Source organism: Carcharhinus amblyrhynchos, chromosome 5 (genome assembly GCF_965287045.1).
Source record: "Carcharhinus amblyrhynchos chromosome 5, sCarAmb.v2.hapA, whole genome shotgun sequence".
NCBI lineage: Eukaryota > Metazoa > Chordata > Chondrichthyes > Carcharhiniformes > Carcharhinidae > Carcharhinus > Carcharhinus amblyrhynchos.
The window spans coordinates 5,341,060-5,368,099 of NC_137328.1; the positions used below are offsets into that span (position 1 = coordinate 5,341,060).

At 42.1% G+C, this 27,040-nt stretch overlaps 1 protein-coding gene across 1 annotated transcript in view; it reads right to left on the bottom strand.

Moving 5' to 3' along the window:
• Nucleotides 1-3,383: 3,383 nt before the first annotated feature.
• Nucleotides 3,384-27,040, bottom strand: part of LOC145342860 (alpha/beta hydrolase domain-containing protein 17B) — a 67,657-nt gene continuing 44,000 nt past the window's right edge. Inside the window, exons 2-3 of the mRNA XM_080188391.1 lie at nt 7,689-7,868; nt 3,384-3,898 (exon numbers count right to left, since the gene is read on the bottom strand). Of these exons, the coding sequence (XP_080044517.1) occupies nt 3,679-3,898; nt 7,689-7,868 (400 nt within the window). The 3' untranslated portion in view covers nt 3,384-3,678. The remainder of the gene's footprint in view (nt 3,899-7,688; nt 7,869-27,040) is intronic.

Here is a 27,040-nt window from a genome sequence, read left to right on the forward strand (position 1 = left end):
AGCAGATTTCCTTCCCCAAAGAACATTAGTGAATGAGATGGGTTTTTCTGACAATGGTTTCATGGTCAACAGTAGATTCTTAATTCTGGATTTTTAAAAAACTTCAAAATCTACTATCCTGGTGCGATAATAACACTAGGTCATCACCTCCCTCCATGTTATTGCAAGATGTTGCAATTAGTCTCCATCTCTCTTCCCTCAGCCTCCATACTTGACAGTAATCTAAACAGATGTTAAGACTGCCAGGCAAAGATACACAGCAACACTCGTGTGTTTTAAATCAAAGTTTAATTCATCTATAATAATAAAAGTACCAATCTGCCTGCATCAGGTAAAACAGAATAAAGCAAAACAAAGAGGTACAGGTAATTTTGATTTGCTCAGTAGTCAGTACGGTAAAAAGAACTAGAGTATTTCATTTGCCACAGGCCACTCCATTTAACTCACATTTAAACAATGGTTACATAAAACACAGATTTCACACAATTTTTTTAAGTGGTTTAATATATGGCACCTATCTGTTCAGGCTGGTAAATGTGCAATTGCTACTAACCTTTCACGTTACCTGCCCAGCTAAGTAACCCACCCATTTCACATCACCCTGTTAACTCACTGGATTTCTGGGTGGTAAGAGCTGGAAAGAGTTACCAGCCGTTACAATGCTCTTTTAGAAGTGTCGGAAATGACAAAGTGAAGTGGTTTCACACCAGCGATGTGTTGGGATCATCGACCAATTTTGATCAATGGAACTGAGTTTACAATCCATCAAATTCAGGAAGCTGATTGGGTATCTAATCCCACACATTTAGAAAATAAAATGGACAACTTCTTGTGATGTCTGCGCAACACAAAGATAGACCCAGTTACCTGGAAAGACAGAATACGTTACAATTAATGCACAAGCGTGGGTGTTTGAGTTCGGGTCTTACCAACCTCTATGAGATGAGTACAAGTGAGATCTTTTTCCGATCTGACAAAACTACTGAGGTAGTTGATCAACAGCGCTAGGGGCCCACGAACAATCGCAAGAGAACTCTGCTGCCACTAGGACAGTGAGGTGGTCCTGGGTTTGTGTGGCCAGTGGGTTTGCAAACGTGAATTTTTCCTTCAAGAATGCTGGAAACGCACGAGACTGAATGATCGCAGCTGGGTCACCATATTGGATTTTCACTCAGAAGATCCACAAGTGAGAACGATAATAAGATGCACCGTGAAACTGCAGGATAATGTGCTAATTCCATGCTATCTGCATCATGCCAAGTACTACACACAGCAGGGGCAGTTCAAAGAATGAATACTACAGATATTTTCCAGCAATGAGTGGATTCAGGGTGGGTTAAGGAATAAGATGGATGCCAATTACAGTTTGCAAGACTTATCTGGAAGATACAATGTCCTTTTTCATAATCAGTCTGTAAAAATGGGTACTCCAGCAAAGTATAACAATTGGCTCCTGAAGAACTGAGCTCTAAATATAGCACTACCAGAACAAAGCATATTGCATCAACACGGGCAATGCCTGCTTGCCACTCCTTATTTGACACTATGTATAAATTGGACTTGTACAGTTATTCCACAGGCAAGATACAACTGACTGCTAAATAGCACTTTGTCATGATATACAGAAATATGAGATCATACATCAGGATGAGAATTCAAATACAAGAATTACAAGCATTTACATGTTCACATTATTAAAAAAAGTCATAATTCTGTAAGGCTACTTTTGAGTACCATAGTGTTTAAACCCCCCCACCCCGACTCCTCTGTCAAAAGAATCCAATCATCTGCATTAACCCTTTAAATGCATTCACACCACACTGCCCTGTAATTGTTAGAAAGTTTAACATACGCAATACTAAGGGGAGAGGGGACACCAGGGAATATAACGAAAAGAATGCTGTATTACAGTGTGTTGGCTACTTTTTTTTCCTGTTAAAACCATCCTCTACCCAACTGGGATGTGCAAGTAAGCAGCATCACAACACCAGGTTAAAGTCCAACAGATTTATTTGGTAGCACGAGCTTTCAGAGTGCTGCCCAGTGCTCCGAAAGCTCGTGCTACCAAATAAATCTGTTGGACGTTAACCTGGTGTTGTGAGACTACTTACTGATCCTACCCCAGTCTAACTGGGTTAGTGTCCAATTCTACACTAAATGGCATCCCCATCCAGCCAGCCAGCCCTAATGTGAGGGTGGCGGGAAACTACTCCATTGAGAGACCTTTTAAAGAAAATTAAAATAAAAAGTATTTTAAGACATGGACATTAACTATGTTTTAACTACCATTTCCCTTGTATTTACATATAGTACATGATGTGTAATCTGAAACCAGAGTTTATTCACACAATCAGCAAAACAAAATCAAAACCTGAGCAGTCACAACTTGTCAAAATTGTGCAAAAAAGAAATTGTATATATCATCTTTCGATTGAGCATTTCAGTAAATTCGGCACTTGAAAATGAATCCCTATGCGCTGAAAAACAAAACGCAGTTGGAGAATGTTAAAACCCTATTTTAATGTCAGCTTTCCCCGGACAGCCATGTGTAATATTTGACTGCAACACATCTGCTCAGTGGCACGAGGCTTGTGTAATGGGCGAACGCTTCTTGTTCTTTCTTGAAATGAAGATACTGCCCCAACGTCCACCTACAACATCACCTCCACCCGCCCCAGAGTACTTCCCACTCACGCTCCCCTGACAAGCACATAATTGGAGCTTTGAATAATTCTGCAGCTACGTGGTCTTAGACTTGTATCACATTAGATTTACATTACACATCTGTACAGGTGTCACAGTTGGAAATTCAAGTTCCATCACTGAATTGAGAAAACACAGCCCGGGCCACGTTCTTCACACATTAACATCAGTTCAGTTCCCCGAAAAGGCTTTGAGCACAAGTCAGTTATGTAGATTTTATTAACACACCTTGTTAGATTTAAAATATTTTAATTATGCTCCAAAAAAAAAATGACTGCGACCCCAGTAAGGGTTTTATACCACAAAGGATGAAAATTTAAACCACACCTCGATTGAATATTTTACACCCAAAGTGGAAACAAATTGCAGCAAGAGGTCACCAATCTGAAAGGTTAACTCTGTTTCTTTCTCCACAGATGCTGCCTGACCTGCTGAGCGAATCTCCAGCCTTTTCTTCTACAGTTTCAGCATCCGCGCCATATTATTTTAGTGTGGAAATTAAAGTCGATTTACTAAGACGTTTTCCAGAAGGCCTGATTCAATCCAATTTCTCTTCCGTATTGATACGCTAATCCATTTGGCAACACACACAAAGCAATTAATCAAGTGCATGATCTCTAAAGTAACATTTCATACAGTACATTATTAATCCGACATTTCTGAACAGGACAAATGGGGGGGGGGGGGGGGGGTGCGCGGAAGAAATGTATTTTCTTAGGGTGCCCCTAAACCAATTTGACAAACTGACTACATGCTCCAGCCTTACTGTAAATACTGGCATCAATTATCACTACTTTATGTTTACAAACCTCTACAGTCCTAAGGGCAGTACTTGATTTTGCAAACAAAGCCCTGTAAGGCCTTTCTTCTCCCAGTTAGACTACACTTGCATATACGCTTTGACAATGAGAAATTAAAAACTGTCACAAATTAAAAAAAAACAAAAAAAAAAGCCCCTGCATATTAAAATTTCATTTAAGAATTTGTCAGTTCTTGAGAAACAAACTGCTTCAGTCTTTCGAGGTACTGTCCGTAAAGCTCCACGTCATTGTGGCCCGCTCCCTCTACCCACAGTGGTTCCACTGGCCTTTGACACTGCTCGTACAAGGCCAGCCCATGCGAGAAGTCGATGACTTCATCTTCAGTTCCGTGGATGACCAACACTGGAGAGGCTATTTTTGAAATCTTGTCAATGCTGTCAAGACAAATTAAAATTCACAGATTGATTAGTAGTTGGTGGTGGAAGGGCAATCCATTCGTTTTACTAGAAAGGCTGGTAAAGCTTGCAAAAATTTACATTTAGCACCACTGATGTTTCCACCTCTGTCCCCACTGGCTTTAGCTATTCCTGGAGACTACCATTAAAAGCACAATAGAAAGCCAATCAGAATAATCTTGAAATTCACTCTAATATTGACCATTTCATAGAATCGCTCCAGTGCGGGTGGTGATCGTTTGGGCCATCGAGCCTGCAGCAACGATCCCACTCAGGCCCCATTCCCATACCCTCCTGCCAACCCCCAAACCACCCTGACACAAAGGGGCAATTCAGCATGGCCAATCAACCCAAGCCGCACATCTTTGCTCTGTGGGAGGAAACCAGAGCACCCGGAGGAAAAACACGCAGACACAGGGAGAATGTGCAAAGTGCACACAGAGAGTGGACCTGAGGCCGGAATCAAACCCGGGTCCCTGGTGCTGTGAGGCAGCAGTGCTAACCACTGTGTCATCCCGTGCACTTAGTTGTTGCAATGGGAGTTCAGGATCATGGCTCTTTTAGCATGGCATTATATACGTATTTTAAAAATCAGTACAATTCTCTAAAGGATTAATTTCAATACACACTAATTGAAATAAGTCAAATTTAAGAATCTGAAGCCAATCTTGTGATAATTATGAAGTTGATATGATTTTGGGACTGTGTTTTTCAAAGATAAAATGAAGATCATGTGACCTGTTCTGAAGCCTGCCTGATGTTGCTTGCCAGAGATTCAATAGGGCCCAGATCTTATCATTGGGAAGGTGGAGATGTTTATGCTTGGAGACAATGGCAGCAGCCTGTGAGCTAACCTTGGATAGTCTGAGTCTCAAAAGTCCCAGAAGAGTATTAAGAGTGCAGATTTGTAAACAGTTATACTCCACATTATCCATATATATATATATATATAAACATGGACGAGTGGGCCATTTGGCTCATTGAGCCTGCAGTGCCATTTAGTACAATTAAGGCTGATCTGATATTCACCTCAAATCTGTGCTTCACCAACCCCTGATAACCTCTCATCTCCTTGTTTACCAAAAACCTTTCTACCTCTGCCTTAAAAATATTCAAAGACTCTGCTTCCACCACTTTTTTGTTAAGCGTGCTCCAAAGGCTCATGACCCTCAGGGAAAGAAATTTCTCCTCATCTCAGTTTTAAATGGGCAACCCCTTATTTTTAAAATGTGACCCCGCTAGTTCTAGATTCTCTGAAAAGGGAAAGCTTTTTCATATTCACCCTATCAAGATCCCTCAAGATCATGCATATTTCAATTAAGTTCCAAGATTATGGGTGGTGCAGTAGCAGTGGTCAAGCACTGCTGCTTCACAGCTCCAGGGACCTCAGTTTGATTCCCAGCTTGGGTCACTGTGTGGAGTTTGCACATTTTCCTCGTGTCTGCATGGGTTTCCTATGGGCAGTCTGGTTTCCTCCCAAGGTCCAAAGATGTGCAGGTTAGGTTGATTGGCAATGCTAAAAATTGCCCCTTAGAGTCGTGAGATGCGTAGGATAGAGGGATTAGTGGATAAATATGTAGGGATATGGGGGTAGGGCCTGGGTGGGACCGATGGGCCAAATGGCCTCCTCCTGCACTGTAGGGTTTCTATGATTTCTATGAAAGACAGCTGGGCTCTCAAGGATAGCTAATCAGCAACTCTACCTGGTAGAAGGTCTACATGACTCATGCTGCCAAGGATGGGCTTTGAAAGGAGAAAGACTCCTAAAATATGCCTGAAAATGTTCCCAGTCTTACAATCTTTCGTCGTCACTGGAAATACATTTTACCACACCTTTCAGCCTTCCTACCCATTCCATTAAGGCCAAATCTGTCCTCATGTTTTTGTAATTGCCTTTGTTTAATTCCACAATGCAAGTGTGGGACTCCGTTTTCTCACCCTCAAACTGAATTCTGAATTCAGAGAGAGAAAAAGCAGTCTCATCGGTTCACTATGTCAGAATGCGAGTGGAAATTCGCACTCCGATTGAAAAGATCAAATTCATTGAGGGTTAAAATGAGGCTAAAAGATTTGCCTAGTTTTAGACAGAGGGAAAAGTCTCCAAGAAAATTTACACCCCAATACTGGAATTAAAACCTTCTAAGGAAGAGATAGAATATGGAATAGTACAGCACAGTACAGGCCCTTCAGCCCTCGATGTTGTGCTGAGCTTTGTCCGAAACCAAGATCAAGCTATCCCACTCCCTATCGTTCTGGTGTGCTCCATGTGCCTATCCAATAACCGCTTGAAAGTTGCTAAAGTGTCCAACTCTACTATCACAGCAGGCAGTGCATTCCACACCCCAACCACTCTGACTAAAGAATCTACCTTGGACATCCTTCCTGTATCTCCCACCATGAACCTTATAGTTATGCCCCCTAGTAACAGCTACACCCACCCGAGGAAATAGTCTCTGAACTCTAACTATCCCCCTCATCATCTTATAAGCTTCTATTAAGTTGCATCTCATCCTCCTCTGCTCTAAAGAGAAAAACCCCAGCTCCCTCAACCTTTCCTCATAAGACCCACCCTCCAAACAGGCTGCATCCTTGTACATCTCTGCACTCTCTTGAATGCTTCCACATCCTTCTTACAGTAAGGTGACCAGAACTGCACACAATGTTCCAAATGTGGTCTCAAAGTTCAATTATATTCTCATCACTACTTTCACTGCCCTAATAGATCCATAAATAAATGTATCAAACTATAACCAAGATGAGAAGTAAAGCCTCAGGTGGCTTTATTTCTCATCATTTTGGACTGATTCTGGGAGAACTGAATGCCTACTTTAAGTGTAACATACACCTGATGCTTTTTTTGCTCGTGTTAAAACCTCTATTCTGTGGCTGAAGTATACATTGCCTAGAAAAATAGTATTTAGTCAAGGGTGTTTTAGTCTGTTTGTTACAATAAACATTTTAAAAAGTGAAATCTTGTTTGTCATCTGTTCAACTATGAACCAGAAGCTTGAATTTCTCTCTAAAAGTTACTGATCTCAATGAGGGTTAGAACAATATACTAAAATTATACTTTAAAATCTGTCCGTTTTTCATATTTATATATGAAAACAATATAACATGTGTGCACACGTACACGGACTTCCTCCACAACATATGTACACTGCACAAGGAAGCAGAAAAAAAGACAACCTGAAGCAATTTAAATTTGGTAGAATAGCTTTTAGTAATAAACCCCCTAAAGGAAAATGCTAGGGAGGCAAGACATAGCAAAGCAGTGATGCTTAGTAGAATGGATAACTGCTATCCATTCTAGTAGTTAGATGGAAGGAAGATTGTTCTGGAGTTGCAGGGGTTTTAAGGCTGTCTGTAAACTGACTGTTACACCGGTGGGTGCCCCCATCAATTTGCAATACATTTTGCTAGTGTCAGCTGTGGCTCAGTGGGTAACGCTCTTGAAGTCAGAAGATTGTGGGTTCAAGTGCTACGCCAGGGCCTTAAGCACAAAAGAAATCTAGGCTGATACTCCAAAGTAGTAGTGATGGAGTGCTGCGCTGTTAGGGGTCCCTTCTAAAGGATGTACCATCTCATTACACTGGAGCTAGAGAAGATTTATTAAATGTAGCTAGCATTGCATCACTTGAACTGGACAATTGCAGCAAAAATCCACAAACTTTTAGGAAGAGCCTATACTGCAAAATTCAAGCTTAATCTTGCTAATAGTCACCTAACCAGCAATGACTCTGCGAACATTGGAAGTAAAATCACTTACTTGGGGAACGCATCAAAGCAGTAAGTCTTCTTTGTGTCTGGAAAAGCTACACGCATACCAGACATTAAGGGAGAATGAAGGACAACCGCAGCACATTCATATCGAGCAGCCAGGTCCACTGTAGGTACTGTTCCAATACTCTGACCATACAGGATCACATTCTCTGGACGAATCCCATACCTGTTGAATGGAAAACAAAGCTGCTTTAGACAGCGTTTTTGTTTCAGGGTGCAGTTTAAAATAATTATAGATTTCAATCATTTCCTCATCACTATTTTCACTGCCCTAATAGATCCATAAATAAATATATCAAACTATAACCAAGGGGCAGCACATGGCACAGTGTGGTTAGCATTGCTGCCTCACAGCGCCAGGGACCTATCTTCAATTCTCAGTTTGGGTCACTGTCTGTGCAGAATTTGCACGTTCTGTGTTTGTTTATCCTCCGGGTGCTCCGGTTTCCTCCCACAGTCTGAAAGATATGCTGGTTAGGTGCATGGGCCTTGCTAATTCTTCCTCAGTGTACCTGAACAGGCGCTGGAGTGAGGTGACTAGGGGATTTTCAAAGCAACTTCATTGCAGTGTTAATGTAAGCCTACTTGTGGCACTAATAAATAAACTCGAACTTAACATGGATTTCTTCGATTTGGTTTGTCACATGTATTAACATACAGTAAAAAGCATTGTTTCTTGCGCACGATATAGACAAAGAATACCATTCATACAGAAGAAAGGAGAAGGTGCAGGATGTAGTGTTATAGTCATAGCTAGGGTGTAGAGAAAGATCAGCTTAATGAAAAGAGTTAGAATAAAGTTTTAAAAGCATAGAACAACAGCAAAAGATAGAATTAGAAGATATGCTGGGCACAGCATGCGAGAAGTCACCAAGCACCGGTGCCACTTTGAAACAAACTGCAGCTATATTGAGGAGTTGGTAACTATAAACACTTGTAAATGAACACACACATAATGCTAATATAAAAGCAAATTGCTACGTACGCTGAAATCTGAAATGAAAACAGAAAATGGAAAATCTCAGCAGGTCTGACAGCATCTGTGAAGAGAGAAGAGCTGAGGAAGCTCCATGCAGCTCTGACAGAGTCATGCAAAGTCGAAACATTGGCTCTATTCTCTCTCCACAGATACTGTCAGACCTGCTGAGATTTTCCAGCATTTCCTGTTTTTGTGATATGCAATTCCAACTTTATATATCTGCTTTTATCACCTATTTCAGTAATCACGAATGCAATATTTTCAGGGTTTGGCTCCATATAATTAGAACATAATACAACAGAGCAGCAGGAAGGTAATAAAGGACTTGTAAACAAATGGTGGTGGCTGGGCTGTAAAACAGGAATCAGCAATAGGAGATTGCCATTGCGACAACTGAAATGTTGTCCCACTTTTCGCATCTCACTTCTAAGTGCAGCAGGAGCTCAGATGCAAGTTAAAGCTCTCTTTGCATTACAATAGATTGTTCCGGCAGCTGCAGCCAAGCTTTGTTGATTCTGAATCCCTGAAGTAGAGCAGAATGCCATTCATCAGTGCGGCCTGGATTCAAATTCAGTTCTCTGGGGAGTTAGACCATGTAGCAAGTTGGAAGATTAATTTCATCACGGCGAGATCTTAAATAACCAAAATCTTCAACCAATAAGAAGCACTTCTGTTAAAGTTCTTCTTTCTTTAAGCAAAGCTTACAGCAAAGGTTCCAAAAATAAATTAGCAGAGCTGGCCTATTTTTACAGCATAATTGAAAAGAAAATGTAATCTGCAGGGTATCAGATAAAGCACAAACTAATCACCATGCTGAAGTTCTTCCAAACCCAAGTACTTAGAAATTTATGTAAGTAATTCCAGATATGGATTGCGGCCTCCCCCACAGAGAGGCGCCCCATTTATTGAAGCCCAGAAATTTATTGGCAGCAGTTGAGCTATAGGGACCCCAAGTGAACGCATGAGTAATTCTCAAACTTAAACCAGCTAAAACTTTGCAGCTTACCAGCACAAAGCACTACTTGTCCTGCTAGATCACCCCACCCATTAGCGTCATGTGGAGCAGTGTGGGAAGAAGTTGATCAAATAGCAAGAAGTTCCATTAGTGAGGCAGGCAAGCTTATCAATAGCAGCCCAGAGTATTACCTAGCTCAGGTATCAGGTTCATTTATTATGTCCCATAGAATTAACCCAACCTCTTTCCCGAGGCAGACAGCTACTCAGTATCAATATGAAGCCATAAGTCAATCAGATACAAGTTTAGAGCCAGAAGTGGCCATTCAGCCCACCATGTTTATACTGGTTCTTGGAAGTAGAAGCTGTGCTCAGTCATACATCCCTGTGTTTATTTATAACTCTGAAGCTCCTCACAAGTACCTGTCCAACTACTTTTAAAAATGAGATCAGCTTCCACCAGTTAATTAGCACCCTCAGTCTTGTTACAGAGTACATATGGCACAGAAACAGGCCATTGGGTCCGCTGATCCATGCTGGCATTTATCTCCACACGAATCTTCTCCCATCCCTCTTCTTCCCATCCTATCAGCATAATACCCTTTCTTCCTCATCTGTCCATTTAGCTTCCCCTTAAATTTATCACCTTTGATCTTTTAAAAAGCATGGTAACTTGCATATAATGCACATCGCCAACGAAAAATACAACTTTCTTAAAGTGACAGTACAGGAACACCAGTTCAAGATACAAAGTGAGTTCCACAATTCCCAACTTGGCCATAACACTGAAAACAAAGTCAATAGTTTCCACTGAAGCACATTCTCAAATATTTAAAGAGTTTAATAAAACATAATGATACCCAAAACAGTGAACCTGGATATTGAAACAGTTAGAGTCAGAGACATAGTCATAGAGTCAGAGGAGTTTACAGCATGGAAACAGGCCCTTCAGCCCAACTTGTTCAGCTAATCCCAACTGTCCACATTTGGCCCATATCCCTCTATACCCACCCATTGTACTCATGTAGCTATCTAAATGTTTTTTTTAAAAGACAAAAATTGTACCTGCCTCTACTCCTACCCCTGGCAGCCTGTTCCAGACACTCACCACCTTCTGTGTGAAAAAATTGCCCGCCTGGACACTTGTATCGCTCCCCTCTCATCTTAAACCAATGCCCTCTAGTTTTAGACTCCCCTACCTTTGGAAAAAGATATTGACTATCTAGCTGATCTGTGCCCCTCATTATTTTATAGATCTCTATAAGATCACTCCTCAGCCTCCTATGCTCCAGAGAAAAACGTCCCAGTTTAGCCAGCCTCTCCTTATAACTCAAACCATCAAGTCCCAATAGCATCCTAGTAAATCTTTTCTGCATTCTTTCTAGTTTAATTATATTCTTCCTACAATAGTTTGACCAGAACGGCACACAGTATTCCAAGTGTGGCCTTACCAATGTCTTGTACAACTTCAACAAGACGTCCCAACATTTGTATTCAATACAGTTAGGCTTAATAAACCAGTGTGGACTCTAAACAGCTTCACCTATAAATCAATTAATGAAACATTAACTTGATTCTCTTATCGAGTTAAAAATGGAATTTGAATTAAGATTCCAATAGATATTGCTCAATAACGCACACAGTGGGATTCCACTGCTGTCTTGTGGCCAGTCGAATATATAATATATACACACAGGTTCAATTTAAACATGTAATTAGCCGGAATTGTGCAGAAAAACGTAGCCCAGCTATAACTGGACAGTGCTTACACTGGAGCAAGACTACAAGATAACATCAGTTAATTCCAAAATATACAGGTTAATCTACTCTTCATGGCCATCTCCTTTGTACAATAGCATGTGCTTGAAAGCTGACCTCAGTGGCCCCGATAAAGAAAATAGATTAAACACTGGCTGAACATTTCAAGGCCATCATGTACGTTGCATCACTGAAGTAGGAAATGTGATTTTTCCGCTGTTTCCTTGAGTATGTGCATGTCCCTGTATTTTAGGAGCAGTGAGGGGTGGTGGTGACAACAAGTCTGATGGATTGTGAGTAAAACTTTATCTGGAGATAATGTATATCTTTCAGGAAAGAGCTTTTCAAATTGGCTGTGGGAATCTCAGAGTGAAACCTTGTCCTGGATTTTATGGGGTGCTGTACTCTGCAGCCGCCCCAACTAAGCTGTCGGGCTACCTGCTAGGGAAACAGTGGTGGGGACAGGATGGAATGACACACTTAAGTAGCCATGAATTGTCCACTTGGTCGCTTGGCACCTCCATCAACCCCTTATTTCACTCTTCATGTAAGAAAATCTTGCCATGGCACAATAAACTAGTTTATTCCACGGTATAATATCAAACTGTTAATCCCCCTGACACTAAGGGGCAATTTAGCATGGCCAATCCATCTAGTCTGCACATCTTTGGGCTGTGGGAGAAAACTGGAGCACCTGGAGGAAATCCACGCTGACATAGGGAGAATGTGCAAACTCCACACAATCACCCGAGGCCAGAAACAAACCCGGGTCCCTGGCTACGTGAGGCAGCACTTTTGGCAAATGTTCTCATTTAACAAACATACACATGTAAAGCTATCAGTGTTAATAAATTAAATACAGGCAGTGTCTTACAGCACAGGAGGCTTTGTGGCTCATCATACCTCTAACAGCTCTTTCACAGAGCTATCCAATTAAACCCATCCTCTCTGCTCTTCCCTGCAATTTTTTTATTCATTGCAAGTGTTTGTATAATTCCATTTTGGAAGTTACTGAATCTGCTTCCACTGCCCTTTTAGACAGCGTATTCCTGGCCACAGCAACTCGCTGTATTGGAAAATATCTCACCCTAGTTCTGATTCTTCTAGCAATTACTTTAATCTACCCCTCCCACCCCCACCACCACACCCCCCATTTACTCATCCTCATGCCAGTGAAATCAGTTCCTTCCTATTCACTCAAGACCTTTCATGAACACCTCTCTCAACTCTCCTGTGTTCTCAGGAAAACATCGTAAGAAGTCTGACAACACCAGGTTTAAGTCCAACCAATTTATTTGATAGTAAACTCAAGCTTTGAGAACTCTCCATTCACCTGACGAATGGGCGAACCCCAAAAGCTTGTGTTTACTATCAAATAAATTGGTTGGACTTAAACCTGGTGTTGTCAGACTTCTTACCCCAGTCCAACGCCAGCACCTCCACCTCAGGAGTGCATTTGCAGCTTCTCCAGCCTCTCCACATCACTAAAAGCCCTCATGCCTTGGGCCAACCTAGTGAATATCTTCTGATTTCAAGGCCTTGACATTTGCCCTAAAGATTTTTCCGGTTTTCAGCGATGGAAATGGCAAGTCAATATTTATGATGACACCTGTGGTGCTGTAAGTGTCCAAGGACTGGTCAAAGTTTTGTTTTACTTTAGTAGTGTCACAAATTACTGCAATGAAGTTACTGTGAAAATCCCCTAGTCGCCACACTCCAGCATCTGTTTGGGGTACACAGAGAATTTAGCACAGCTAATGCATCTAACCAGCACGTCTTTCGGACTGGGGGAGAAATTGGAGCACCCAGAGGAAACCCATGCAGACACGGGGAGAACTTGCAGACTCCGCATAGCCACACACACCTGTATAAAATTTCATAGGAATCCGTAGTCTTAAACTTATCTTTAGGTTCGTTCAAATCCTCAAAGTGAGATTTGACGGAATAATGGCTTCAGGCAAGAGGAGGAAACATCCAATTGATCTAATCTACCTAAAAGTGGTAAAAGGACAAATTTGCATTTGTATAGCACCTTTCATATCCTGAGGGTATCCCAGAATCCCACAGTTAATAAAGCTTCCATTCTTTCCTTAACCCAAGGACAATCAATCAACCTGTATTTTGACACAAACCATAATTTCTCCATCCTCCGTATTAGAAACAGCTGAAAGCAGATTTCTGTAAGGAACTCAAAGTGCTGCAGAGCTTTGGAGCAGACGTTATACAGCTTACAGGGTGAGAAACGGCAGAGGGCAGCACAGAGTGCAGAAAACAAAGGAGAGAATGCACAGGGATTGGGGGTGTCAAATCATCCCAGTTGCAACTATCTACTGAGAGCTGGGAAGACACACATTTCCACTGCTTGACTGAAATCAATTTTACAAAACGTTCTGCAATTTGCAAGAAATAATCTGTGTGCTGTGCACTCACGGACCTTAAAAACAGATAGGAATAGAAAAAGCCCATTTAACCTATCAAGCCTGCTCCATAATTCATTCAATAAGATCATGATTGAATCTCAACCTAACCCCTGCCTTTGTCTCATACCCCTCAATACATTAGGTCAAATCTCAGATATAAAATTAACAACTGATCTAGCATAAATTGCCATTTGTAGGCAAGTTCCAAACAAATATTTAAGGACCCCACGAACCCCAGACATTCTCTTTTCCGCCTTCTTCCATTGGGAAAACGATACAAAAGTCTGAGGTCGCGTACCAACTCAAGAACAGTTTCTTCCCTGCTCCTGTCAGACTTTTGAATGGAACTACTTTGCATTAAGTTGATCTTTCTCTGCACCCTAGCTATGACTGTAACACTACATTCTGCACTCGATCCTTCCCTTCTCTATGAATCGTGTTCTTTGTCTGTATTTTGTGCAAGAAACAATACTTATTACTGTATACCAATACATATGACACTAATAAATCAAATACTCCTTATACCCTTTACATTTGCAAGTGTTTCCCGATTTCACCCCTGAAAGATCTAATTTTTAGACCACTTCCTAATCAAAGCAGAAACATTTTTCTCTCTCGATCCTATCCGTTCTCCTTAATATCTTGAAAATTTTAATCAAACCATCTGAATTCCAGGGGATTCCTTAACCATCTGAATTCCAGGGGATTCCTTAACCATCTGAATTCCAGGGGATTCCTTAACCATCTGAATTCCAGGGGATTCCTTAACCATCTGAATTCCAGGGGATTCCTTAACCATCTGAATTCCAGGGGATTCCTTAACCATCTGAATTCCAGGGGATTCCTTAACCATCTGAATTCCAGGGGATTCCTTAACCATCTGAATTCCAGGGGATTCCTTAACCATCTGAATTCCAGGGGATTCCTTAACCATCTGAATTCCAGGGGATTCCTTAACCATCTGAATTCCAGGGGATTCCTTAACCATCTGAATTCCAGGGGATTCCTTAACCATCTGAATTCCAGGGGATTCCTTAACCATCTGAATTCCAGGGGATTCCTTAACCATCTGAATTCCAGGGGATTCCTTAACCATCTGAATTCCAGAGGATTCCTTAACCATCTGAATTCCAGGGGATTCCTTAACCATCTGAATTCCAGGGGATTCCTTAACCATCTGAATTCCAGGGGATTCCTTAACCATCTGAATTCCAGGGGATTCCTTAACCATCTGAATTCCAGGGGATTCCTTAACCATCTGAATTCCAGGGAAAAACGTCCCTAGTTTATGGAATCTCGCCTTGAGTTTTACCTCTTGAAGTTTTGATATGGTTTTGGTATAGCACCCACTTCAGGGTAAATATATCCTTCCTGTGACGTGGCGCTGAGAATTGCATTTTGATCCAACATTGGTTTAACCGATTTCGACCTCAAGCTTCCAAGTTACACCCAAAGCCATCTCATTTATCAAAGTCAAACACAAAAATTCAGCAGCCAGAGGATCACAAATAGACACTAGAATGCAGTCAGAGGCATCTGCATAATCAACATTCTTGCCACATTTCAAGGAATCTTACAGGTTACTATGAGGGCGTTCACCACTGCTGGGCAGTGTGGATTAGTGATAAACTAGCCAGTACCTTTCCGTGAGTACAACAAGAGAGAAGTAGACAGGCAGAGTTGGCTCAGAGTGCTCAGCACTCCCACAATAACAGGAATCACTGTCAAAATGATAAAAGGCTCAATTGCTCTCACAACCTACTGCCCTGGAACTATAACGTTCGCTCCATCCACAATGTGTGTGGGCTTTTCACTGATTTGTAGCCCAATTAATACAAGAATGCAACATGAATTAGCGAACGAACCTAACGCTTTGAGAGACAAAATTTGACAGAAATTGCTGCCATCTCATTATTGGAACAGCATTTGAGAAGTTTAAAAGGGCAGGGCATTTTGATGAAGCAGAAAGACATTCCCTGTCAGCTTCAATACCTGACCAGCTACAGTAGGGTAGCATGTCAGGATGACATGCGCTTCATATACTCTCCCTTTTCTCTTCACTGTGTGAATTGTGGGGCAGGGGAGGTCAGTAGGAGATTGCTCCATGTTAAACTGCACCAGCTTAATCCTCACTTCCATAAAAATCAATTATTAGCCACACCAACCAAAGCAGTGGGGTGAGCCAATGATTAGTCATTAAGGCATACAGCGCAGAATAGGCCCTTCAGTCCATCGAATGAATACAATTATCTAAAGATGTGTGGTGTTTAGTTACAGATCTTTGAAGATGAACAGACACACTGGAGCGTGAGGAGATCAAGTTTATATAGGAAGAGGAGTAAAAGTCAATAAACGCAAACCGAGAAACCTGTATGTCAGTAAATGTAGCTGATGGAGAGGAGACATGATCAGAAATCAATCCCTTGTCAGGCTAAAGGTTTCTAGGTGCTGGAAGCCATGACCTTGAGAGATGGAGTCGGCCTCTGCATAGATAAACGCAACAGAAGTGCACAAAAGGGTTTCGACTCAGGTTACTAGAAGGATGTTACCCAACCAATTCAATCTTGATCAGAAAACAGCCCTGTTTTTGATTAATTAACTGCAGACAGTGTGGCATTTTGAATTGAATCAAACTTCTGGTAAAAATAGTTTCATTGGTCTCATGGAAAAGAAGAAAAGGGAAAACATGAATCAAAGAAAGCAGCAGTGTTAGCTGGCTAAATCAGGAATTCATAAAGGGGAATATAATCTGTTTTTAAAGTGTATTTATTAGTCACGAATAGGTTTACATTAATACTGCAATGAAGTTATTGTGAAAATACCCTAGACGCCACACTCCGCCACCTGTTCAGCTACATTGAGGGAGAATTTAGCATGGCCAATGTACCTAACCAGCATGGCGTTCAGGTTGTGGGAGGAAACCGAAGCACCCAGGGGAAACGCACGTAGACACAGGGAGAATGTGCAGCCTCTGCACGGTCACCCACGGCTGGAATCAAACCTGTGTGCTTGGCACTGTGAGGCAGCAATGCTAACCACCGTGCCACCATGAGTGTGTGGCTATTTCTCATGTTTGTTGCATCACCTTATCCAAATAATGCCAAGGGAACTTTAACAGACAATACCCACCCAACAAGATATTTGTTCACATTGGAGGGGGTTGAAAGATACTGACCAATGTTGCACGACTCTCCATTTCCGCCAACAGGAAACTTGTGCAACACCATTATAGAATACAACTATATAATGCTACATACGGTAAGAAATCTCAACAGCAGGTTAAAGTCCAACAGGTTTATTCGGAATCATGAGCTTTTGGAGCGCTGTTCTTTCATTAGGTGACTCTGAAAGCTTGTGATTCCAAATATACCTGTTGGACTTTAACCTGGTGATGAGAGACTTCTTACTGTGCCTACCCCAGTCCAAAGCCAGCATCTCCACATAATACTACACAGCCTCATTATCCTTGGACAAATCCCGAGTTAAGCTGCATTTGCACTACTGCTAGTGAGAGAACCAACACTTTAGTGCTGCTTTAGTGCACCCAATGGATTGAGAGGAGTTGCACGGTAAATGTCGCGGCAGTGAAGTTACGTAGCAAATTTTATCTGTACAATTCTAAAACAGAGATTAGCTTTCTCTTCTCCTTAAAAAGGGTTCTATTCCAAACAGGTCATAGATGCTGTGCTCGCTGAAGTGTCACTGATGCAATGAAAGCTTCCACAGCCTCCTCCACCCTGAGTTTCCCTGAGCTGTATTATACTGCTTCCCTTGGGAAATTCCAGTGAATAGGACAATTATTTGCACAAAGGTTTAAACAAATGCTCTGCTTGAGTATGTGTATTAAAATATGTTTTTTGCCCCACTTGTTAAAAATTACATTTACACGGTGGCTGAAGATAACTTTGTTTAAGGCAAAAGTACCAGAGGGGGACCAAAGGAAAAAAACTTGCATAGTGAGTTATTGGACTGGGAAATGGAAGCAGATTTAGCTCCAACTGTCAAAAGAAAATTGGATGAGTATTAGAAAAAAAAGAGCTATAGGAAAAAGGAGGGAGTGGGACAAGTTGGATACCCCTTTCAAAGAGCCAGCATAGGCCTAATTGCCAAATGGCTTCCTTCCATGCTCCATTGTTCTATGATTCCACACCACCATGGGGAGAATGCAGTTCTGAGTATCTCACTCTCAGAGTGAGCCATCACAAAACAATTCACACAAGTACTTAATGGAATTAAGGTCAAGGGAGTTGTGAGCAGGCTCTAGGAAGTTAATCTTGCATCTGATCCACACACAACTTGACCTGGAATGCTATATACTGCGAACCAGTGAGCTTTTCCCCACCATCTGTGCTCTCATCCTTGTTGAATGTTAAAAAGAAACAAACTGCTGCAACAAATATTCGTCTATACAAAAAGCGGTAAAGTCAATGGGTATAGAATTTCTTGTCCTCTTAAAGGGAGGCAACTTTATTCTCCTAACCCCAGATGTCATAAAGATGCAGTGGTCAAACAGCTGGCTGCTTTTCAATGCTCCCTCACGGCAGCTGTTCCCAGACACACAACTCTGGAAATACTTAGCAGGTCAGGGCAGCACCTGTGGGGAGAAAAATCAGATCAAATATGGCGATGTTAACTATGCTTCTCTCTCCACAGATGTTTCCCAACCTGTTGAGTACTTCCAGCACTTTCTGCTCTTCAGATTTTGAGCATTGAGTATTTTGCTTGGCTGCTCCTTGAGACCATTTCCAGGCAGTCTGAAATGTTCAGCGCTGAGAATTTGGTGCGTGCAAAAAGTAACCTCTAACTGCATAAATCAAACATCTGCACAAAGCAGAAAAAAAACTTCAGTACCTATCCTTTTCTGACTAAAATCAACCTGAATTTACATAGCGCTTTCAGCATAGACAATGGTCCAAAGGAGTGTTATTAAGAAATACAAGAGCAACCTTACCTAGCCAGTCACAGTGCTGTTTATAGGAGTATAAATTCAAATACTGGAATAGCTCCAGAATATCCAGAAAAAAACCAAGAGAGAAAAAACATTTTCTCTTTTTATTTCAGATTTCAGCATCTGCAATAATTCGCTTTTATCCAGTGCTTGAGTCCAGAAAAATATTGATAACAAACTGGATACAAGTTATACAAAGTTGGCTAATGAACATTAAAAACTCTAGTTTCACCTTTGCGAACTTTGGTGGCAACATTAAGAAAGCTCTCCTTTCATACAATTGGATTCTCTATATGTGTCTTATACCATTTTGGCAATTATTGAATCTTTCTCACCCACACATGACATGGTGGCGAGGACCACTACCTCACAGAGCCAGGGATCCAGATTCAATTCCAGCCTTGGTTGGCTGCATCGAGTTTGCATATCCTCCCCGGAGTTTCCTCCAGGTGCTTCGGTTTCTTCCCACAGTCCAAAGTTGTGCAGGTTAGGTAGATTGGCTGTGCTAAATTGCCCCTTAGTGTCCTAAGGCATGTAGGTGAGGTGGATTAGCCATGGAAGATGTGGAGGGTTGTGGGGAAAGGGCAGGGAAGAGGACCTGGATAAGATACTCTGTCAGGGAGTCAGTCCAGACTCGATGGGCCAAATAGCCTCTTCTGCACTGTAGGGAACCCACAAACAAGGGAGCCAAGCCAAAGAAATAATTCTTCCTCAGTTACCATTTCTAAGATCAAAGGAGCTGAAACAGGATACTAAACTACAACATCAAACTAGACTGGGGAGAGGATACAAGTTGGGTTACTGTGGATTTGCAATGTTGTTTTAGCGTTAACAGGAACTTGCACTCTTGCTTTGATCTTTAGCCTAACAGAACAATGATCAAAATGGCCTGCGTGTAATAAATTTAAGTAACCAGCCCGTAAATGATACTTCATAAAACATGTCAGACATCAGCTATAAAACTGGCACTTTTCAAAAGGATACATGTTAAAGCAGGACATGCAATACACAGCTGTAGTTTTAAACAACAAGGGTAAGCCCTTCAGTCTTCTCAAGCCTGTTTCACCACTCACTGTTAATCTGTACCTTCATTTAAACTGCCCAATTTCGTTTCATAACCCTCAACACCCTGACCCACCCATCTCGGTTTTGAAATGTTCAATTGACATCCAGCCTCAAACAGCTTGTTGATAGAAGAGTTCCAGATTTCCACTCGCCTGCGCGCAGCAGTTCTTCCTAACCTTCACTACTCGACTGCCCCGCTCTAATTTCAGGATTATGCCCGTGTTCTGGAACCCCCTTAGTAAAGGGGGCAGTTTCTTTCCGTCTGTCCAAACAAATTGTTTTATCACGTTACAAACGTCAATTAGATTGACCCTTAATCTAAGGTCAAAGGAACACAAAATTAATGATAATGCTAAATTATTCTTGTTTATGGGGTAAGTTGTTACAAATGTTGTGTATTATTGGTCTGAACTTTGAAGTCAGTGGCAAAGGAATAGCACTTGCCGTTCACCTCACTGACAACAGCCCATAATGTTTTTATAAGCAATGATTTACTGTAATTGGCTTCTGATCCAGTGCGTCTGAGGTGGGTGTGAGCAGGCAGACTCAGTGGGACAGAGGCACAAAGCCAAGAAGCACGAAATCAGATTTAAAGCAAGAAAGCAAAGACTGAAAAAGTCAGATGGGATGAAGAGAAAGAAATAGAAAAGATACGTTGAAAAATACATCTTAAAAAATAAAATTGCGATATTAAGTAACTTCTGAAGGGATGCAGCTTAGAAAATCAAACCTTCTGGACCAAAGAGGTTCTTTAGCAGCAATTATGACTTACCAAAGATGCCAAGAATGGACTTAACCTTAAATGTACCTGTCCTAACTTCTGCTGGCACTGGCATGTTCAGCAAGTGGCAATAAATGGGTAAGTAACATCGCACTGATGCACAGAGGTTAATGCTAAATCGATTAACCAGTTTCCGTGAAGGAACTGGGAACTCAGAGTTCCTAGTTTAAATGCACATATGCAGGCTCCAGAAATTGTTGCTTGATTTGCTCCATAACAGCGAGCACTGAGGTTCGGCATTTTTAATAAGGCCAAAATCTGAGCCGTGTTTACCAGAATTTGCGACGTACCCTATTATAGCTCTACTCACAAAGGTGCGCAAAGGACCAAGAGTGAGAAAGCAATTGTAAACTAGGCCATCAAATGAAAAGCTGAAACTATATTTTGATTCTAATCCATTCTGCAGACATTCATTTCTCATTTTAAATGAATAAATATGACATTAAATGAAAACATTGCACCAATAAACAAATACAGTATTGTATAGGACACAAGTGCCACACTATTTCCAGATTTTACAGCATGCCATGGGGAGCTGAATGAGGAAGAAGAGAGAAAGCCAAGTTAAATATTTGGTGAATATTTTACTTGGGCAGCAAACATGTTTGCATTACTTTATTAAAAAAAGAATGAGTTGCCTCATCCACAAAGCTGGATGAGTGTAGACTTGCTACAGGGTTGGTTTAGCTCAGTTGGTTGGATGGCTGGTTAGTGATGCACAGCGACGCCAACTGCGTGGGTTCAATTCCCATACTGGCTGAGGTTATTCATGAAGGCCCCACCTTCTCAACTTTGCCCCTTGCCTGAGGTGTGGTGACCCTCAGGTTAAATCACCACCAGTCAACTCTCCCCCTCAAAAGGGGGGGAAGAGAGCAGCCTATGGTCATCCAGGACTATGACAACTTTACAGGAAAGGAATTATTGTTCAATCCACTCAGAATCCCTACTGTGTAGGAAGCCATTTGGTCCATCAAGTCTGCACTGACCACAATCTCACCCAGATCCTATTCCCATAGCCCCACATATTTTCCCTACTAATCCTGACACTAGCATCAATTTAGAAGACCAATCAACCTAACCAGTATACCTTTGAATTGTGGGAGGAAACCAGAGCACCCAGAGGCTCTTTACACATATTTATAAAGAGCAAGAGGGTAGCCAGGGAGAGGGTTGGTCCACCCAAAGACAAGGGGAGAAATTTATGTGTGGAGCCAGAGGAAATGGGTGAGGTATTAAATGAGTACTTCGCGTCAGTACTCAAAGAGAGGGACTTGGTGGATGAGTCTGGGAAAGGATGTGTAGATAGTTTGAGTGATGTTGAGATCAAAAAGGAGAAAATATTGGGGTTCTTGAGAAACATGAAGATAGACAAGTCCCCAGGGCCTGATGGGATACACCCCAAAATACTGAGAGAGGCAAGGGAGGGAATTGCTGGGGCCTTGAGAGAAATCTTGGTATTCTCACTGGCTACAGAGGAGGTCCCAGAGAATTGGAGAATACCAATGTTGTACCTTTGTTTAACAAGGGTAGCAAGAATAATCCAGGTAATTACAGGGTGGTAAGCTTTACACCAGTGGTAGGGAAATTATTGGAGAGGATTCTCAGACAGGATTTATTCCCACTTGGAAATAAGTGGGTGTATTAGTGAGAGGCAACATGGTTTTGAGAGGGGGAAGTTGTGTCTCAAATTTAATTGAGTTTTTCGAGGAAGTGACGAAGATGATTGATGAGGGTACGGCAGTGGATGTTGTCTACATGGACTTCAGTAAGGCCTTTGACAAGCTCCCTCATGGCAGACCATGCAGAAGGTGAAGTTGCATAGGGTCAGAGGTGAGCTGGCAAGGTGGATAGAAAACTGGCTTGCTCAAAGACAGAAGGTAGCAAAGGAAGGGTGTGTTTCTGAATGGAGGGCTGTGACAAGTGGTGTTCCTCAGGGATCAGTACTGAGAACTCTGCAGTTTGTAATATATATAAATGACTGAGGAAAATAACTGGATTGATTACTAAGTTTGCAGACAACACAAAGGTTGGTGGATGTGCAGATAGCGATGAGGACCAGAGGATACAGCAGGATATAGATCAGTTGGAGACTTGGGCAGGCAGATGGAGTTTAATCTGGACAAATGTGAGGTAATGCATTTTGCAAAGTCTAATACAGGTAGGAAATATACAGTAAATGGCAGAACCCTTAGGAGTATTGATAGGCAAAGGGATCTGAGTGTACAGATACACAAGTCACTGAAAGTGGTAATGGAGGTGGAGAAGGTAGTCAAGAAGGCGTACGGCATGTTTGCCTTCATCAGCCAGAGTACTGAGTTTAAAAATTGGCAAGCCATGTTGCTTTATAAAACTTTCGTTAGGCCGTACTTGGAAGATAGTATTCAATTCTGGACGCCACATACCAGAAGGACATGGAGGCTTTGGAGGGGGTACAGAAAAGATTTACCAGGATGTTGCCTGGCATGGAGGACATTAGCTATGAGGAGATGTTGGAGAAACCTGGTTTGTTCTCACTGGAGCGACGGAGGTTGAGGGGAGACCTGATAGAAATCTACAAGATTATGAGGGGCATGGACAGAGTGGATAGTCAGAAGCTTTTTCCCAGGGTGAAAGAGTCAATTATTAGGGGGCATAGGTTTAAGGTACGAGGGGCAAGGTTTAAGAGAGACATACAAGGCAGTTTTTTTTTAAACAACGTGGTGGGTGCCTGGAACTCAGTGCCGGGGGAGGTAGCGGAAGCGAATACGGTAGTGACTTTTAAGGGGTGTCTTGACAAGTACATGAATGAGATGGGAATAGAGGGATATGATCCCTGAAAAGGGTAGGGGGTTTTAGTCAAGTCAGGCAGCATGGTCAGTGCAGGCTCGGAGGGCTGTAATTTTCTTTATTCTTTAAAACCCACACAGACATGGGGAGAATGTGCAAACTCCACATAGACAGCGATCCAAGGCCAGAATTGAACCCGGGTCTTTGATGCTGTGAGGCAATAGTGCTAACCACTGTGCCACCATGCTGTTCATATGTTTTACAGCACACTAACAGCATCTTGCGTTGCAAGCATTAAATTCTAAGAACTTTCCAACAAAAGAGTGGGATATAGAAAGAACATTGGAACAGGAGGGGGTCATTCAGCCCCTTGAGGCTGTTCCACCATTCAGAATTACAAATTTGTTGGAATCTAAACTCCACCCACCTCTGTTGCTTCTGTAACCCTTATTTTCACCTAATTAAAAGCTTCCAATTTCAGTTCTGAAATATTCAAATTGACCCAGCACTTCATAGGGTAAGTGTGTCCCAGATCTCCGTTACCGTGCATATGAAATTATTTCTGGCATCAGCTTGAATGGTCTAGCTTGAACCTTTTTAGTTATGTCCCCTTTATTCTGGAACTGGAACCACGTTTAATGTTCTGATTTTTTTAACTTATCTTTATTGCTATAATCTGAACGAAAAGATATCCCTGCAACATTCACATCTCGCTTTCAGAGCATTAGAGTTGACTACTAGAGGCAAAAAGGCACAGACAAGAGTTTTAGCTGCAGACAGCCGAGGCAGCGGTGGAGTGACTGGTGTTATGGGGTTACAGAAATAGGCAATCTTGGTAAAGGGGCAGAACTATGATCAGAACATGAACTGCAGCATTTCAATAAGGCAGCTGCCACCACGTTCTCGAGGGAAACTAGAGACGGGCAATAAACGCTGGCCAGCCAGCAACACCCATGTCCCACAAATGAATTTAAAAAAGTTCATCTTGGGGTCAAATATGACAATAAGATTGCGAACATTAAGACCATTGCAAGGGAGAGCGGTGGAGTCAGTGGCCAGAGAACGAAGTTTTGTAATGGTTACTGAAGACAATAACTTTGTCGAATTGGGTGGAGCAAATTTCTGGCTTGTAGAGTACAGGATATTAGATAACTTTGAGACAGTGGAGGGTGGTGATAGGGTAGAGCCGTATGTTTGGTAAGTATTTTCAGATGATGTCTCTGAAGTTTAAAACGAGATTGTTTTCATCCCATAGAAAATCCCTACAGTGCAGAAGTTCGGCCCATCGGGACTGCACCGAACAAATCCCAGCCTGGCCCTCTTCCGGTAGCCCCACATATTCACCCTGCTAGTCCCCCTGACATTAGGATTAACGTAGCATGGCTAACCAACCTAACCTGCACATCTTTAGTCTGTGGGAGGAAACTGGAGCACCCAGAGTAAACCCACGCAGGTATGGGGAGAATGTGCAAACTCCATGCAGAATTGAACTCAAGTCCCTGGCGCTGAGGCAGCAGTGCTAACCACTGTGCCACCGTGCTGTCCTTCTGCCTTAATGAACACCTTAGAGGACTCAGCAGGGGAAGTGCTCGGTCATGAGCATCTCGAATCTTTGATCTGGATTAAGAATGGGAGGAAGACAAGAGGTCAGGTAGAGTAGTGAGAGAAGGGAACAGGAGGGCAAAGAGGCATCTCCAGCCCTCCCCTCAGCTCACCCCATTGCATTGTAGCATCCCTTCACCTCTGAGACCTCTAACATCACATCGAAGGACCTGTGCACTTTCTCCTTCAGCCTGTGAACCATCTGACGACAATGATCCGCTGTGAGATAGTTAGTGCAATCTTCCACTTCTTCAGTGAAAGTGGATGAGAGGAACTCACAGAATGCTCCCTGAAAGCTGCATCTAATCAGCACTGTCTGCTAAACTCGCAGGTTTCTGTTTTCATACTACCAGGTGAGATCAAATTATAATAATCAACAATTAGGACTAAATTTAAGAGTTAAATCCTGATTTCAAATATATATATATATATATATATATATATATATGTTATTAGCACTGACCTATTGAGTGTATTTTTAACACCTCTGATACCTTGACAAGCTTTCCCGGGTTTATTTATAAGACCGAAAGTAAAGTGAACAATTTACAGTAAAGTTTATGTACAAAATCTTTTGTAATGTACTGTTAATAAGGTAAAGTTGCATTCCAGCATTTTGCACCAAGTAAACTATAACTCTGTCTGAATGATGCATTAAGAATATCTTGATCAGTAGACTCATTTCCTACTCTGCTGACATCTCAATAGAAATGACTTGCTAACCTGAGTAGGGAAATGAAGCAAATGTGGGCATTAGGGAGACATTGATCGAATTATCACAAATTAAGGCCCTCTGAACCACTGCTCAACTGTGAGATAAACACAAAGGGCTAATATCGAAATTCAATCAGAACTAATAAAGTTCCACAAGAGAAGCAGAAACTATAGGACAAAGGACTGGGCGGCACGGTAGCACAGTGGTTAGCACTGCTGCTTCACAGCACCAGGGTCCTGGGTTCAATTCCTGGCTCGGGTATCTGTCTATGTGGAGTTTGCACATTCTCCTCGCGTCTGCGTGGGTTTCCTCCCACAGTCCAAAGATGTGCGGGTTAGGTTGATTGGCCGTGCTAAGAAATTGCCCCTTAGTGCCCAGGGGTGTGTAGGTTAGAGGGATTAATGGGTATAATATGTAGGGATTTGGGGATAGGGCCTGGGTGGGATTGTGTTCGGTGCAGACTTGATGGGCCAAAGGGCCTCTTTCTGCATTGTAGCGTTCTATGATTCTATGACTGTGGCTCAAAAGCCCAGAGTTTTAAATTAACTCTGGAGCCAATTGTGTTAAACTGATCACAATTTAAAGCCCAATAAGCCACATAATGGATCATGACGTAGTGCACACAGTTGTGAAATGTATGTAAAGCACTGCTTAAAAGAAAGTGAACCTTGAATTTGCAATTGCAAAGCATCTTTCATGACCTCAGGATATGTGCCTTCAAGCCAATAATGTGGTCTAAGAGGGGAATCACTGTTGTAACATAGGAAAGGCACAGAACATTTACACACACAATTGTCCACAAACAGATTGTGACAATTGGCCAGGTAATCTGTTTTCATGATATCAATTGAGGGGTTAATTGGGGTCAATTCCAGCTTGGGTCACTGTCAGTGCGAGCTCCCTGTGTCTGTGCAGGTTTCCTCCGGGTGCTCCAATTTCCTCCCACAGTCCAAAGATGTGTAGGTTAAGTGCACTGAATCATAGATCAATAGAATCCTACAGTGCAGGAGGCCGCCATTCAGCCCATTGAACCTGCACTGACAACAATCCAACCCAGGCACTCTCTCACAATTCCACATCTTTGGAGTGTGGGAGGAAACCAGAGCACCCGGAGGAAACTCTGGCAGATACAGGAGAAGGTGCAAACTCCGCACAGTGACCCGAGGCCAGAATTGAACCTGGGTCCCTTGCGCTGTGAGGTAGCAATGCTAACCACTGTGCCGCCATGCTAAATTCTCCCTCAGTGTACCTCAACAGGCGCCTGAAAATGGCAACTCAGGGATTTACACAGTAACTTCACTGCAGTGTTAATGGAACTTGTGACACTAATAAATAAAAGAAACTTTAACA